The following is a 14,969-nucleotide window of genomic DNA, read 5'->3' as shown; positions in this document are numbered from 1 at the left end:
TTTGCTGATTTAAAAAAAAAAACTATGGCAAAAGACACCATAAAATTAAAGACAAAACTCAAAGCAGATCATACATGTAAATGTAAAATTATAAAAATTTAGGAAGAAAACATAAATCCTTTGGACCTAGCAATTGACGAAGAAGAGTCTTAGACATAACGCCCACGGAACCATATGTAAAAGAAAACAAATCAATAAATTGGACTTTATCAAATTTTAAGGAAAGGCCTTGTTAATAAGATGAAAAGACAATCTACAGACTGGGAGAAAAATATCTGCAGATGACATATCCACAAAGGACACATACCCAGAATATATAGGCAACTCTCAAAATTAACTGTAAAAACCAAACAATCTCATTAGAAAACAGGCAAAAGAAACAAAACAGACATTTCACCCAAGAGGAGATGAAGATGGCAAATGAGCACATGAGAAGATGCTCCACATCACCATCCATTAGGGTAGTGTAAATTAAGAATGGCTCAAATTTAAAAAGTGACGCCACCAAATGCTGGAGAAGATGTGGAGCAACTGGATCTGTGTACGATGCTGGCGGGAATGTAAATGGTCCAGACACTGGAAAGCAATTTGGCAATTTCTTGAAAACCAGGACTCAGCAATCATACTGCTGGGCATTTATCCCAGAGAAATGAGGACTTATGTCCACACAAAACCATACTATGCACCAATGTTTATAGCAGCTTTATTTTTAACAGCCCCAAACTGGCAATGACACAAAGGTCCTTCAACAGGTGAATGGCTAATCAAACTGTGGCACAGACACACCATGGAATACTTCTCAGCAATAAAAATAAATTATTAACACAACAACCTGGATGAATCTCCAGATAATTATGCTGAGTGAAAAAAGCCAATCTCAAAACATTCCATTTAAATAACATTCTTGAGGTGACAAAATTATAGAGGTGAAGAACAGATTAGTGGTTGCCTGGGGTTAAGGATGGGCAGGAGAAGGCAGAGCAGGAGGGAGATCTTTGTGGTGATGAAACTCTTCTCTATTTTGACTGTGATATTGGTTACACGAATCTACACAGGGGATAAAGAGGCATGGAAGGACTTCCCTGGTGGTCCAGTGGTAAAGAATCCGCCTTACAATGCGGGGAACGTGGGTTTGACCCCTGGTCAGGGAACTAAGATCCCACATGCCGCAGGGCAGCTAAGCCCGTGCACCACAACTACTGAGCTCGCGCGCCTCAACTAGAGCCCGCGTGCCTCAAACTACAGAGCCCGTGCACCCTGGAGCCTGCGTGCCACAACTAGAGAAGAGAAAACCCACATGCCACAACTAGAGAGAAGCCAGCACACCACAACGAACAGCCCGTGTGCCACGATAAAAGGGCCCGCGTGCCGCAACTAAGACCTGATGCAGCCAAAAATAAATAAAATAATTAAATAATAAATCTTAAAAAAAAAAAAAAGAGGCACGGATCTACACACACAATTTCATTTTGACACTGTATTATAGCCTCATAAGAGTAACCACTGAAGAACCTGTAACAGGCAGCTTTGTAGAGACAGAAAATAGCCATGAGGTCACTGGGGGGGGGTTGGGAGGTTAGAGTTTCTGCTGCGGGGGGTGAAAATGTTTTGGAAATACACAGTGGGGATGGTGGCAGAATGTTGTGGGTGTGATTAATGCCACTAATTATACACTTAATAATAATTAAATGGGGGAATTCCCTGTTGGTCCAGTGGTTAGGACTTGGCGCTCTCACTGCCGAGGGCAAGGGTTCAATCCCTGGTTGGGGAACTAAGATCCCACAAGCTGCGCAACGCAGCCAAAAAAATGGTCAATTTTGTTACATGTATTTTACAACCATTTATAACAGTTAATGTAACACACCAGAAACCACTGAATTTAAATGGATGATCTGTACTGTATGTGGATTATATCTCAATATGTTACCAAACGGAACTTGGGTCTGCTCGCCTGATGCACAGCGAAGCCAATCTGCTGACACCTGGCTGTAGTGAAGGAGGGTACAGCGTTTATTGCAGGCGCCAATCAAGAAGAACTGGCAGCTCATATTCAAAAGACCTGAACTCCCCAGTGGCTTTCAGGGAATGGCTTTTAAAGACAGTGTGAGGGAGAGGGTCATGGGTTTCGTGATCATCTCGTGCACAGTTCTCTGGTTGGTTGATGGTGAGGTAACAGGGTACTAGGTATTTCGGAAATCTCAATTATCAGTTTTCTGGGGTCTAAGTGCTGGTGGTCAGCATGCAGTTAACTTCTTCCACCTGCTGGGGGCTTTAGTATCTGCAAAACCACTCAAGGATATGGCTCAGGATATTATCTATAGCCTTCAAGTAGAACTAAAGGTCCTTGACTTTGTTTTATGGATAAACTATTATTACTTTGTCTAGACTGCTCTCCCGTTTTTGCTACGTTTTCCCACTTCTCTGATTCAATTTGCTCTTTGGAACTCAGGGACGGCCTAGGAGGCTAAAGCTCTTCTACAAACAAGAGGTGGGGGACGTGGCGGTGGGAGGGGGTGTCTGTCCCCAGGAAGGCCCTGCAGGGTCCTGTTTGGTTTCAAATAAAGCTATTTTTAAAAACACACAGAAGGGACTTCCCTGGTGGCGCCGTGGTTAAGAATCCGCCTGCCAATGCAGGGGACACGGGTTTGAGCCCTGGTCCCGGAAGATCCTACATGCCGCATTGCAGCTAAGCCTGTGCACCACAACTACTGAGCCTGCGCTCTAGAGCCCACAAGCCACAACTACTGAGTCCACATGCCACAACTACTGAAGCCCGTGTGCCTAGAGCCCATGCTCTGCAACAAGAGAAGCCACCACAATGAGAAACCCATGCACCACAACAAAGAGTAGCCCCCGCTCGCCACAACTAGAGAAAGCCCGCGTGCAGCAACGAAGACCCAATGCAGCCAAAAATAAATAAAAATAAAATTAAAAAAAGAAAAACCACAGAAGGGCTTCCCTGGTGGCACAGTGGTTAAGAATCTTTCTGCCAATACAAGGAACACAGGTTCCAGCCCTGGTCTGGGAAGATCCCACATGCCGTGGAGCCACTAAGCCCATGCGCCACAACTACTGAGCCTGAGCTCTAGAGCCCGCAAGCCACAACTACTGAGCCCACGTGCCACAACTACTGAAGCCTGTGTGCCTAGAGCCCGTGTTCCGCAACAAGAGAAGCCACCGCAATGAGAAGGCTGCACACCGCAACAAAGAGTAGCCCCTGCTCACCACAACTAGAGAAAGCCCACGCACAGCAACGAAGACCCAACACAGCCAAAAATAAATAAATAAATAAATTTTAAAAATAAATAAATAAATAAAAACACATGGGAGCCTCCTTAAAGGGGCTTCCACTGACCAAATTGAGGATCAAAATAATGACAGTAAAGTATTATATTTCTTTGAATAAACTAGGAATCCATGAGATGTCATTGACATAAATAGGTAAAGAGAAAGCTTTTTTCCGTACAATAAATGATAAAATTAGAAAATAGCCATTTGGTAACCAACACGGTAATAACTAATTCAGAGAAAAAAACAATACATGCAAAAACTAGGGAGTGAAAGGTGGATGAGGAATGGAGTGCTAACATAGCCTCAAAGTATCCCCCCATAAAATACTTATTAAATACAAAAAGAAAAAGAGTAACCTGACAGGGAAGAAGCTTGGGCCACTCGACCTTAATTAAGTTATCAAAATAAGCCTCTCTCGCACTGAGACAAACTGACATTGTGCCACCTGATCAGACAGGATGAAAAGAACCCAGGATTTCCTCCAGAGCATTCATGCCAAAAATGCACAACCTGAATCTAATCAGGAGACAACCAGACAAATGCAAATCGAGGAACATGCTACACAATAGCTGGCTGGTGGTCTGTATCAAGGGCATGAAGAGCTGTTCCCACCTGAAGGACACAAGAGGTGAGACAAAGGTCATTACTGGGGTGACCTGGGAATTTGACTGAGGTCTCTGGGTCAAGGCTATATGGGGGTTCTTTGTACAGTTCTTGTACCTTTAACTTTGAAATCACTTCCAAACACTTTGGATCTTTTAACTCACCGTGGGCATATTTAAGGCTCCCTAGCTGGTGATTACTGTAAACACTTCCTTGATCCAGTCAAATCACGGGCCTGCTCATCAGTCCTCTGCTCATGCCAGTGGGCCCTGAAGGTGCACGTTTTTGTCTCAGTCAAAAGTACCCACCAGAGGGCATCATTTCCCTAGGTTATCCACAATATTCTAATTCCATACCTTGAGGAATTTTCAGCTCTTACGGCCTGGCCGGGATCTGTGTGTCCTGAGCATGTGGTTGCCTTGGAGAGGTGGCACGTGCTTGGACTAATCCATCCTCTTCCTCAATTTCCATGGGACTTTCAGGAAAGTTTAGATTGGGATTGAGGCTCTGGGTCTCAGGCGGGGCAAATCCTGGCTCTTGGACCTTATGACCTCCTGACTTCAGGGGCATATTTTTCCCTGTAAGTGGCTCTTCTGGGCATCACTGCCCCTAGAGGCTTCGTCCTAGCCCTTAGTGTGAAACAAAAATAGTATCAATCTATTAAGGGGCTTATAACCTATGTAAAAGTAAAGTACATAACAAATAACCCATGAGTCAGGTAATAAGTGGGGGGAAACCCCTATATTAGAAAAGAAGAAAGGTCTCAAATCAATGACCTCAGCTTCTACCTTAAGAAACTAGAAATAGAACAGCAAATTAAACTCAAAGTAAGCAGAAGAAAGGAAACAGCAAGGTCAAAGTAGTAATCAATAAACTTGAAAAAGAAAACAATAAAGAAATGAATCCAAAAGGTGGTTCTTTAAGAAGACCAATAAGGGCTTCCGTGGTGGCGCAGTGGTTAAGAATCTGCCTGCCAACGCAGGGGACACGGGTTCAAGCCCTGGTCCGGGAAGATCCCACATGTCACAGAGCAACTAAGCCCATGCGCCACCACTACTGAGCCTGCGTTCTAGAGCCCGCGAGCCACAACTACTGAAGCCCACGCACCTAGAGCCCGTGCTCCGCAACAAGAGAAGCCACCGCAGTGAGAAGCCCGCGCACCGCAACGAAGAGTAGCCCCGCTCGCCACAACTAGAGAAAGCCTGTGCGCAGCAACAAAAACCCAACTCAGCCAAAAATAAATAAATAAATTTATTAAAAAAAAAAAATCAATAAAACTGACAAACCTCTGGCAAGACAAAAGGAGAACGCAAATTACCAATATCAGAGACAAGAGAGCTGACACCCCGACAGATTCTACATTTAGTAAAAGGATAATAAGGGAATATTATGAACAACTTTATAACAATTAACTCAACAATTTAGAAGAAATGGACTAATTCCTTAAAAGACACAAACTACCAAAAGTAGCCCAAGAAGAAAATGACAACCTGAATAGCCATGTTTCTATTACAGGAACTAAATTTGTAATTGAAAAACCTTCCCAGAAAGAAAATTTCAGACCCAGATGTTCTTTTTTAAATTAATTAATTAATTAATTAATTTAGGCTGTGCAGGGTCTTAGAAGTAGTACTAGTTTTACAAACTCTTCCAGAAAATTCATAAGGAAAGAATACTTTCCCCAATCCTCTGAAGCCAATACTACCCAACTCCAGACAAAGACATCATGAGGAAAGAAAACTACAGACCAATATTCCTCATAGACTGAGATGCAAAAATTCTAAACAAAACTTTCACAAACCGGGACTCCCCTGGTGGCGCAGAAGTTAAGAATCCGCCTGCCAATGCAGGGGACACGGGTTCGAGCCCTGGTCCGGGAAGATCCCACATGCTGCAGAGCAACTAAGCCCGTGCGCCACAACTACTGAGCCTGCGCTCTAGAGCCCGCGAGCCGCAACTACTGAGCCCGCGCGCCTAGAGCCCGTGCTCCGCAAGGAGAAGCCATCGCAATGAGAAGCCCGCGCACCGGGACGAAGAGTAGCCCCCGCTCGCCGCAACTAGAGAGAGCCCGCGCGCAGCAACAAAGACCCAACACAGCCAAAAATATAAAAAAAAAAAAAAATTTCGCAAACTGAATACAACCATATATAAAAACGAAAATATATCACGATCAAACTGAGATTATGCCAGGAATACACTAGAAAGTCAATCACTGTAATTGATCCTGCTTTTCCTCCCGCGAAGACGGATGTCTGCCAATCACGAAGGAAGAGGGAATGTAATCGGTCCGCTATCAGCGGCTGGCAGGACCCCCAAGGGACGGTGCCATGCCGGGGCCCAAAGCTTGTCCCTGCACGACCCCCACCACCGCGCAGAGCCCGAGGTCCCCAGCTTCCGGGCGGCACCCAATCCCACAATCCCCCGGGCCTTGGCGTGGCCCCGCCTCCGCGCGCCGGTCCCGCCCCTTGCGCAGAGTCGGTAGCCTCGGGTTGGTCGCCGTGGCTTCCGGTACCCTGGTGGGCGGGGCCGCTGCCCACCTGTAGGCGGACCGCATAGCTGGGCTTGCGTAGCGGAGCACGCCGAGCGGCATGCGGGAGGACGAAGGGGACGTGGGCGGGTCAGCCGGTGGCCTCGTCTCCGTAGGGTCGCCGATGCTGGAAGCCGGCCCGAAGGCGGAGGCGGCGAAGCTGCTGCCCTTCCTGGCGCTCGGGGCGCGGGCTGACCTGCAGGCGGCGGCGGCGCAGCATGTGCTGGCGCTGACCGGCTCGGGGCCCGGCCGCACGCTGCTGGCCGGCCAGGCGGCACTGCTGCGGGCTCTGGTCGAGCTGGCGGTGGCCCCTGCTCCCGCCCCGGCCCGAGACGCCGCTCGCGCGCTAGTCAATCTGTCCGCCTACCCCGGCCTGCACGAGCCGCTGCTGGCGGCCGAGCCCGGACTACCTGCCCGCCTGCTGGGCTGCGCGTTGGACCCACAGTGGCCCTGGGCCGAGGAGGCGGCCGCCGTGCTGGCTAACCTCAGCCGCGAGCCGGTGCCATGTACTGCGCTGATGGCGGCGCTGGCGGCCGCTGAGCCCGGGGAGTCGGGCCTGGAGCGGCTGGTGCGCGCGCTGTGCACTCCCGGCTACAACGCCCGCGCGCCCCTGCACTACTTGGGGCCAATGCTCTCCAACCTCAGCCAGCGTCCTGCGACGCGCGCTTTCCTGCTGGACCCCGACAGGTGAAGCCCAGGGCGCTCGCGGGGAGGGGGTGGAAGTGAGCAGGGACGGCACTGAGTGGTCTTTCCTTCCAGGTGCGTGGTCCAGCGGCTGCTGCCCCTTACCCAATACCCGGACTCCTCGGTGCGGAGGGGCGGGGTGGTGGGGACACTGCGAAACTGCTGCTTCGAGCACCGTGAGTGGTGGTGGAGAAGTTGTCGTGTCGGGGAATGGGAGGAATAGACTGGACCCTGGGACCCCTCTGGACTGGCCTCCGTTCCTGTTTCTCCCCAGGACACCATGAGTGGTTGCTTGGGCCTGAGGTGGACATTCTCCCCTTCTTGCTACTGCCCCTGGCTGGGCCTGAGGACTTCTCCGAGGAGGAGATGGAGCGTGAGTGGCTTGGGTCGAGCCTCAGGGTTGGTCTGGCAGGAGGGGAGGCCAGTGGGGGGAGAGGCAGAAGGAGGTGTCCAGATCAGGGCCCCTTCTGAAACCTTTTAGCAGGGAGTTGCTGAGCACAGATGGGCCTTACAATGGCAGGGTCTTGCCTAGCAGTCCAGGGGCCAGCATAGGGACCCAGTGAATTCACCCCTAGGGCTGCCCGTTGACCTGCAATACCTGCCACAAGACAAGCAGCGAGATCCTGATGCCGACATCCGCAAGATGCTCATTGAGGCCATCATGCTGGTGAGCAGGAGTACTGCTACATTAACGTCACCCCCCCCACACACACACACTTATATATTAGCACACTGATGTCTGGATAACCTCTGCCCTCTCCCAGCTGACGGCCACGGCACCTGGTCGGAAGCAGGTGAGGGACCAGGGAGCCTACTTGATCCTGCGCGAGCTGCACAACTGGGAGCCAGAGCCCGATGTGCGGGTGACTTGTGAGAAACTCATCCAGGTGGGTGCAGGGTTGGGGGAGTGGTGGATATCCACAGCGTGCCAGCCAGCTGCTCACCTGCTTCCCCTGCCTCTGCCCTGCTGGCAGGTTCTTATTGGGGATGAGCCAGAGCATGGCATGGAAAACCTGCTGGAGGTGCAAGTACCTGAGGATGTTGAGCGACAGCTGCAGCAGCAGGACCGCCAGGAGCAGGAACAGTGCGAGCGGGTGCAGCAGGCGCTGGAGCTGGCCCCAGAGACACAGGCAGAGGTAGCCGCACCCACCTGAGGTGCCTGCCACCAGCTCCAGGCCCACCTTTGCTCGCCATCCGTCCAGGCCTCCCCGACCAGGTCTGCCTGCAGCCGCTGGCAGGCCTCTGGGTCCCCTTGCTCTGGGTCCCCTTGCTCTGCTGAGAAGCAGAGCTGTTCTTAAGCGCCAGGTCTTTGCTGAGGGTTGAGGGCACCTCCCTGTGCCCTGTTGGCTCCAGCAAGAATGCTGGTTGCTCAGAGGAGGACTGTTCAGCCAGAGCTGGCCCAACCCTATGACTTGCTCAGGTATCTCCAGGGGGATGGCCAGCAGGGCTGGACAGAAAAACACTGCAAGCCCGAGGGGCTAGCTGGAGCTTCCCAGTCCCAAGGGTGCTACAGGGGTCTGGGCATAGGGGGGCACCCAGGTGCTTGCAGTGCCCCTTGGTACCAGTCCCACCCCAGGCCCCTCCATCCTGGGGCCCTGCCTGAGACCCAGCCTCAAAGGGCTCACCTGTTGAGATTTTCACCAGCCACACCCTGTCCTCGGAGCACTTGCTGGGTGTCGCCTCCCCTTCATGCTCCCCACCTTTCCACCTGTGCCTAAACCTACCCTCAGTTCTTTGCACGCTCCTCAAGTCCCGTTTCCCAGTCCTGGACTGACCTGATGCCCTCGCTCTCCCCCACTAGCTAGGCCCTCTCCCTGGTCGGCTTGCCTGAGCCTCAGCTCCCCAGAACCTCTCGCCTACCAAGCTGAGAGCCTCCCAAATGTGCCTGCAGCCTTGCCCTTGGCTCGTCTTTCCCCTGACCACCCTCCAAAGCTGGAGGCAGCTCCACTGGCGCGCCCATCAAGGCTGGCTTCTTCATGGGTGCCGGGTGTCTCCCTCCTCTGCGGTCCCCTCTCTATTCCCCTGCTCCCCCCAAACAAATTAAAGCTCTGGCCTGGAGGTATGTGGACTGTTTTCCAGATGCCCCAAGGCTCGCGGCCCTCTTCCTGCATTGAGAAGTCCACACCGTTGGCTCCACAGAATAAACGCTCTATTTGACCTTGCCCCCACCCTCCCACCCGCCCTCAGTTAACCAAGTAGTGCCCAGGCACGCTCCGGATGGCAGACACGGAGCATAGCGACAGCGGACGCCTGGAGGGGCCCACCGCGCGACTGGCCGTCTCCGTGCTCCAGAGTCCCAGCGCGGCAGAATCGCACCTCATCTCAGGGGAGACTCCCTGGGCTCGGGCGCCGGACCACAGGCGCTCTCAAGGGGTGGGTGCCCTGTTGCTGGGGTCGCTGCAGGTGCAGGAGCGGCCTTGGGGGATCTGAGTCCGCGCTGGGCTGCACGTTGTCTGGGGACGTTGGGAGCTGGGACTCCTCAGTCTTCTCTGCAACCGACCGCGGTGGGAGGGTCACGTGGGGCGCTGAGGAGCCGCCCACCTGCACACACTGGTGGGCATGCAGCACCTGGAGTGACGCCGCTGAGCACTGTGCGGGAAGAGCGCATGCGCGGCAGGCAGCATCCAGTGGTGCGCGGCCACCTGCTGCAGGCGCAGGTGCGCTCGCGGGCGCAGCTGGAGCAGGCCTCGGATCAGGTCCTGGCGCTCTGCGGGTGAGGGCTCAAGGATGCGGCCTACAGATGCCACTGCCCCCCCGCCCCTCTCGCACCCCAGCCCGCGGCCATCACGGCCAACAATGCCGGCAGCTCGGAGGGGTCGTCCCATTCTGTCTTCCCAAACGGCCGGAGGGTGTCCGTGTTTCACACGTGGGGAGACAGGCAGAGAGAGGTGAGGCGGCCTGCCCTGGGCTAGTGCAGGGTTCAAGCTTAGCGGGGCCGCCAACCCATCTCCCCCTCTCCGGACCTAGCTCTCCCTTGCCGCCCACCTGGGTGCGGGCTGGGACGGGGGAGGGACGCAGGGTGGAGGCGCTCACCTGGGGACAGGCCTGGCCGTAAGGTGGGGCCCCAGCGCATCAGGTACAGCATGCGGTGGGGCTGATGCTCCTTGAAGGGCAGCTTCCTGGTCACCGTGGCGTAGAGGATGACACCCCTGGGGGCATGGGCTTCTCAGGGCGTGCCCCCTCCCCACCCCGCCACTCCCTGCCCCTCCCTAGGGGTCCTGGAGCCCGTGAGGTGGCGCTCACAGGCTCCACGGGGCAGCCTGCCCCCCGCTGTACTTCTTGCTCGTGAGGACCTCCAGGGCTGTGTAGGCCACAGAGCCGCAGAAGGTGCTCAGCAGCGAGTTCTATAGCCCCGACCGATTGGCAGAGCCGAAGTCTGCAGGGCGCATACAGGGAGGGCGGGGTGGCGGGTGAGGGGCAGGGTGTAAGAGAGTGGGCTCCTGCGGGATGGCTGTGTGGTGGACATGGGGCGTGTGGGTGACTGCAAGTGTGGCTCTGGGCGAGGGTGGGGTGTAGGCCTCCTAGGGGGATTGAAGGACAAGGCAGACTGGGGTCAGAAGTCTGGAGCAAGCCAGTGTAGACGCTGGGTGCCTGGCTGGGGCAAGAGTCGGGTATGTGTGACCCGCAGAAGTTGACGACCTCGGTCAGAGTTGGCGCAGGCTGGGGGCAGGGTTGGGGGCTGGGCCGCAGGCTCGCCGCTCAGCTTTAGGAAGCCTCGGTCATCTAGCAGGATGCTCTCACACTTTAGGTCCCTGCATGGGGAAGCGGAGGTGAGGCTGGGCCTGAGCTCAGGCGGGTCTCTCCATGCGGTGGGCGGGTGGGCTGGGCGGCGCCCTCAACTGCCATGCCTGAGTTGTGGCAGTGCGCCACGGCACTGACCAGCTGCCAGAACAGCCTGTGGGCCTCCTCCTGCTCCAGCCCCGGGCAGCGGCAGTGGTCAGACACGGCATTGATGTGCTCCAGCAGGTCACCACGGGCCGCCAGCTCCAGCACCAAGTAGGCGCGCCAGCTCTTCTGGTAGGTCTCGTAGAGCTGCACCTACTGGGTCCCGCCTGCCTGCCATCAGCCCGAGGAGGGGCCGTCAGGCACACTGGATTGGGGTCTCAGGATGGGGCTGGGCTCAAGCGGAAGGGTCCCAGGAGGGGAAGGGGGCAGGCCTGCGCTGGGCAGGAGGGGGCCAGGATGTCTTGGGGTCTCTGCCCACCACGTTCAGGTGCTTGTAGGTAGCATTGAGTGACGAGATCTCACGGGGCAGGAACTTGCAGGAGAACTCCACAGAGGCCTCAGAGGTGGAGACCATCTTGATAGCCACCTGCGGGGATGGCGGGTGGCCACCGTGCGAAGCCCACAGCTCCTCGGGGGCGGGATGTGGCAGAACAGACCCTGTGGCCTTTGTGCACATTGCTGAACTTGGCCGGGGCAAGGCGCGGTGAGCAGCGTCCTCGGGGGGCAGCTCTGGTCTTCCTGCCCACTCCTGTCCCAGGCACTTAGGTGTTCAAGGGGTCCAGGAACTGGGAGCGATCAGCCTGCCTGAGCTTTGGCCTTCAGGGAGGATGCAGGACCAGGAGGGAGCCAGAGCACCTGGGAAGTGCCTGAGTGGGGTCAGGACAGGGGCCTCAGGGCTGGGCTGGAGGGTGAACCACGGATCCCCCACCCCATGGGGAGGAGGCGGCCTGCCTCACCGTGGTGTGGCGCTTGCCCCGCGGGTCAGAGGCCAGCTTGGAGTTGTGCTGTATGCGCTCCTGCATGGCATAGGCCAGGTAGACTTTGGAGAAGGCCCCAGAGCCGATCTTCTTGGAGGAAGGCAGGTAGCCATCGTCCTTGCATTCGCACACCTGCTCCATGAAGGCTCTCTGGTCCATGAAGGTCTGGTCGGACCTTCTGGAGGTCAGGGCACTGCGGAAGGGGTTGGGGCCATCCAGCTCACCGCAGGGCCTTGGGGATGGGGGACAGGAGGCATGGCTGAGGCCTGACATGTGTTAGCGGGATAGGGGTGATGGGGCTGCAGGAGGCCAGCTGGGACCTGCGCCCCCTCAAGGCTGCAGCCAAGTTTCTGAAGTCTTGCTGAGACTGGGGCAGAGACAGGGGAGGGACCAGGGCTAAGAGCCCAGGGTGGGAGGCTTACACAGCTGCACAACCATGGACTGGCATGGGGGAAGGCAGGCTCTGGGATAGCAGGGGCAGATTCTAGAATGGAAGGTTCTAGAGCTGTACCTGCATTGTGCCCTCGAAGGGGGTGTCCTATCCCCCAGGACTTGCTTGCCCTAAGAACATCTTGCTGGAACCAGCCCTGCCCTGCGTGAGGCCCATTCTCTGGGGTGAGAACCAGAGGCCTTTTTTTGGCGGTGCTGTGAGGCTTGCAGGATCTTATTTCCCTGACCAGGGATTGAACCCAGGCCTTTGGCAGTGAAAGTGCCAAGTCACATCCACTGGCCTGGGGACTTCTCTGGTGGCACAGCGGTTAAGAATCCGCCTGCCAATGCAGGAGACCCCGGTTCAATCCCTGGTCCAGGAAGATCCCACATGCCATGGAGCAACTAAGCCCGTGCGCCATAACTACTGAGCCTGTGTTCTAGAGCCCATGAGCCACAACTACTGAAGCCCACGCGCCTAGAGTCTGTTCCACAATTAGCGAAGCTACCGGAATGAGAAGCCCACGCACTGCAACGAAGAGTAGTCCCTGCTTGCCGCACCTAGAGAAAGCTCACGCACAACAGTGAAGACCCAACGCAGCCAAAAAACATAAACAAACAAACAAAACACTGGCCAGCCAGAGAATTCCCAAAGCCACCCAACCTTCCTCTGCTGAGGCCTGGAAGCTTCTGCTCAGGCCAAGACCTGCTGCAGAGGCCTTTCCCCCAGAGCTCTCTACACACTTGATGACACGTTCCCAAGCAAGCAAGTAACCCTCGCCCCCGCCTGGGTCCACCTCAAACCCCCAGCTCCAGGAGAGATGAGCCAACACGGTCCCTCCCTTCTCCTGGCCCCTGGCGTCTTCTGTGAGTGCTTTTACCATGGGGAGTAGCAGCCAGTGTTTCCTGAGTGCCTGCTGTGAGCCAGGTGCTGTTCTAAGCTGCAACTACCAGCTCCCAGAGTCCTGCTCCTGTGCACAGACCACGCCCAACGTGCCTGTCCTGTGGTAGGCAGTTCACAGCCAGGATTTCAAATCTGAGCACCACCAAGCAATGCCCCCTTTCCAGACGACACAGCTGAGGCCCAAGTCGTCGTCTCTCTTCTGTGAGCTGGATGGCACAGTGGCTGGGGGCTGCCGTCCTGGCAGTGTCTGTGGACTGGACTTGTCCCCACTGGGATCCAGTCCATGGGGTGCTCCCGCTGCAGGAAGAGCCTTAGAATGCTTGGAATTGAACTGCTGCGACACATTTTGTCATCCCTGTCGGACTGTGAGCTGCTTGAGAACAAGGCTGGTGTTTGACATTCCCTTGCTCACCCACAACCCTTGTCTAGCAAACTGCCTGGAGTATAGAAAATATGGACAAACTAACTGGTTTGCTACTGACCTGGGGGTTAGGAAAAGAGAAGCTGCTCCAGGTATTTCAAGGGGAAGGTAACGTTATATTTGTCTTTCTCTTTCTGACTTAACTTCACTTAACATCATAATCTCTAGGTCCATCCATGTCCCTGCAAATGGCATTATTTCATTCTTTTTTATGGTTGAGTAGTATTCCATTGTATATATGTGCCACATCTTCTTTATCCATTCATCTGTCAGTGGACACTTAGGATGCTTCCATGTCTTGGCTGTTGTAAATAGTGCTGCTGTTAACACTGGGGTGCGTGTATCTTTTCAACTTATAGTTTACTCCAGGTATATGCCCAAGAGTGGGATTGCTGGCTCATATGGCAACTCTATTTTGGGTTTTTTGAGGAACCCCCATACTGTTTGCCATAGTGGCTGCACCACTTCACATTCACACCAACAGTGTAGGAGGGTTCCCTTTTCTTCACACCCTCTCCAGCATTTGTTATTTGTAGACTTTTTAATGATGGCCATTCTGACTGGTGTCAGGTGGTACCTTATTATAGTTTTGATTTGCATTTCTCTAATAATTAGCAATGTTGAGTATCTTTTCATGTGCCTATTGGCCATCTGTATGTCTTCTTTGGAGAAACGTCTTCTGTGCATTTTTTTTTTTTTTTTTTGGTCTGTGTTGGGTCTTCGTTTCTGTGCGAGGGCTTTCTCTGGTTGTGGCAAGTGGGGGCCTCTCTTCATCGCGGTGCGCGGGCCTCTCACTGTCGCGGCCTCTCTTGTTGCGGAGCACAGGCTCCAGACGCGCAGGCTCAGTAATTGTGGCTCACGGGCCCAGTCACTCCGCGGCATGTGGGATCTTCCCAGACCAGGACTCGAACCCGTGTCCCCTGCATCGGCAGGCAGACTCTCAACCACTGCGCCACCAGGGAAGCCCCGTGTGCATTTTTAAAAAAATAAATTTGTTTATTTTATTTATTTTATTTTTGACTGAGTTGGGTCTTCATTGCTGCATGCAGGCTTTCTCTAGTTGTGGTGAGCCGGGGCTACTCTTCGTTGCAGTGCATGGGCTTCTCATTGCAGTGGCTTCTCTTATTGCAGAGCATGGGCTCTAGGCATGCTGGCTTCAGTAGTTGTGGCACGTGGGCTCAGTAGTTGTGGCTTGCGGACTCTAGAGCGCAGGCTCAGTAGTTGTGGCGCACAGGCTTAGTTGCTCCGCAGCATGTGGGATCTTCCCGGATCAAGGCTCAAACCCGTGTCCCCTGCAATGGCAGGCGGATTCTTAACCACTGTGCCACCAGGGATGTCCCTTCTGTGCATTTTTCGATTGGTTTTTTTTTTTTATTGAGTTCTATGAGCTGTTTGTATGTTTTGGAA

General features: G+C 54.2%; 2 protein-coding genes across 2 annotated transcripts; one reads left to right on the top strand and one right to left on the bottom strand.

The window, feature by feature from the left end:
* The first annotated feature begins 6,432 nt into the window (after nt 1–6,432).
* On the top strand, nt 6,433–8,359 carry HGH1 (HGH1 homolog). The gene is made up of 6 exons (XM_028161734.2): nt 6,433–7,108; nt 7,181–7,281; nt 7,380–7,478; nt 7,681–7,772; nt 7,870–7,992; nt 8,080–8,359. The coding sequence occupies exons 1-6, from the start codon at nt 6,483–6,485 to the stop codon at nt 8,257–8,259; spliced, it is 1,221 nt and encodes a 406-aa protein (XP_028017535.2). The 5' UTR covers nt 6,433–6,482; the 3' UTR covers nt 8,260–8,359.
* A 1,068-nt stretch (nt 8,360–9,427) lies between these two features.
* Nucleotides 9,428–12,081, bottom strand: LOC103002140 (testis-specific serine/threonine-protein kinase 5-like). Its single transcript, XM_007166924.2, is given in 8 exon segments — nt 9,428–9,594; nt 9,696–9,812; nt 10,139–10,254; nt 10,349–10,481; nt 10,802–10,866; nt 10,950–11,143; nt 11,310–11,417; nt 11,788–12,081. Coding segments are annotated over 8 exon segments (1,194 nt in total).
* Between the last annotated feature and the right edge of the window lie 2,888 nt (nt 12,082–14,969).

The sequence above is a fragment of the Balaenoptera acutorostrata genome, chromosome 17 (genome assembly GCF_949987535.1).
Source record: "Balaenoptera acutorostrata chromosome 17, mBalAcu1.1, whole genome shotgun sequence".
Taxonomy (NCBI): Eukaryota; Metazoa; Chordata; class Mammalia; order Artiodactyla; family Balaenopteridae; genus Balaenoptera; species Balaenoptera acutorostrata.
Note: the sequence above shows the minus strand (reverse complement) of the source record. Positions and strands in the feature narration are given on the sequence as shown.

Coding starts and splice junctions, on each gene's coding strand:
- HGH1 (XM_028161734.2), top strand. CDS start 6,483: ATGCGGGAGGACGAAGGGGACGTGGGCGGGTCAGCCGGTGGCCTCGTC. Junction 7,282..7,379: donor AAACTGCTGCTTCGAGCACC/GTGAGTGGTGGT, acceptor GTTTCTCCCCAG/GACACCATGAGTGGTTGCTT. Junction 7,479..7,680: donor CTCCGAGGAGGAGATGGAGC/GTGAGTGGCTTG, acceptor ATTCACCCCTAG/GGCTGCCCGTTGACCTGCAA.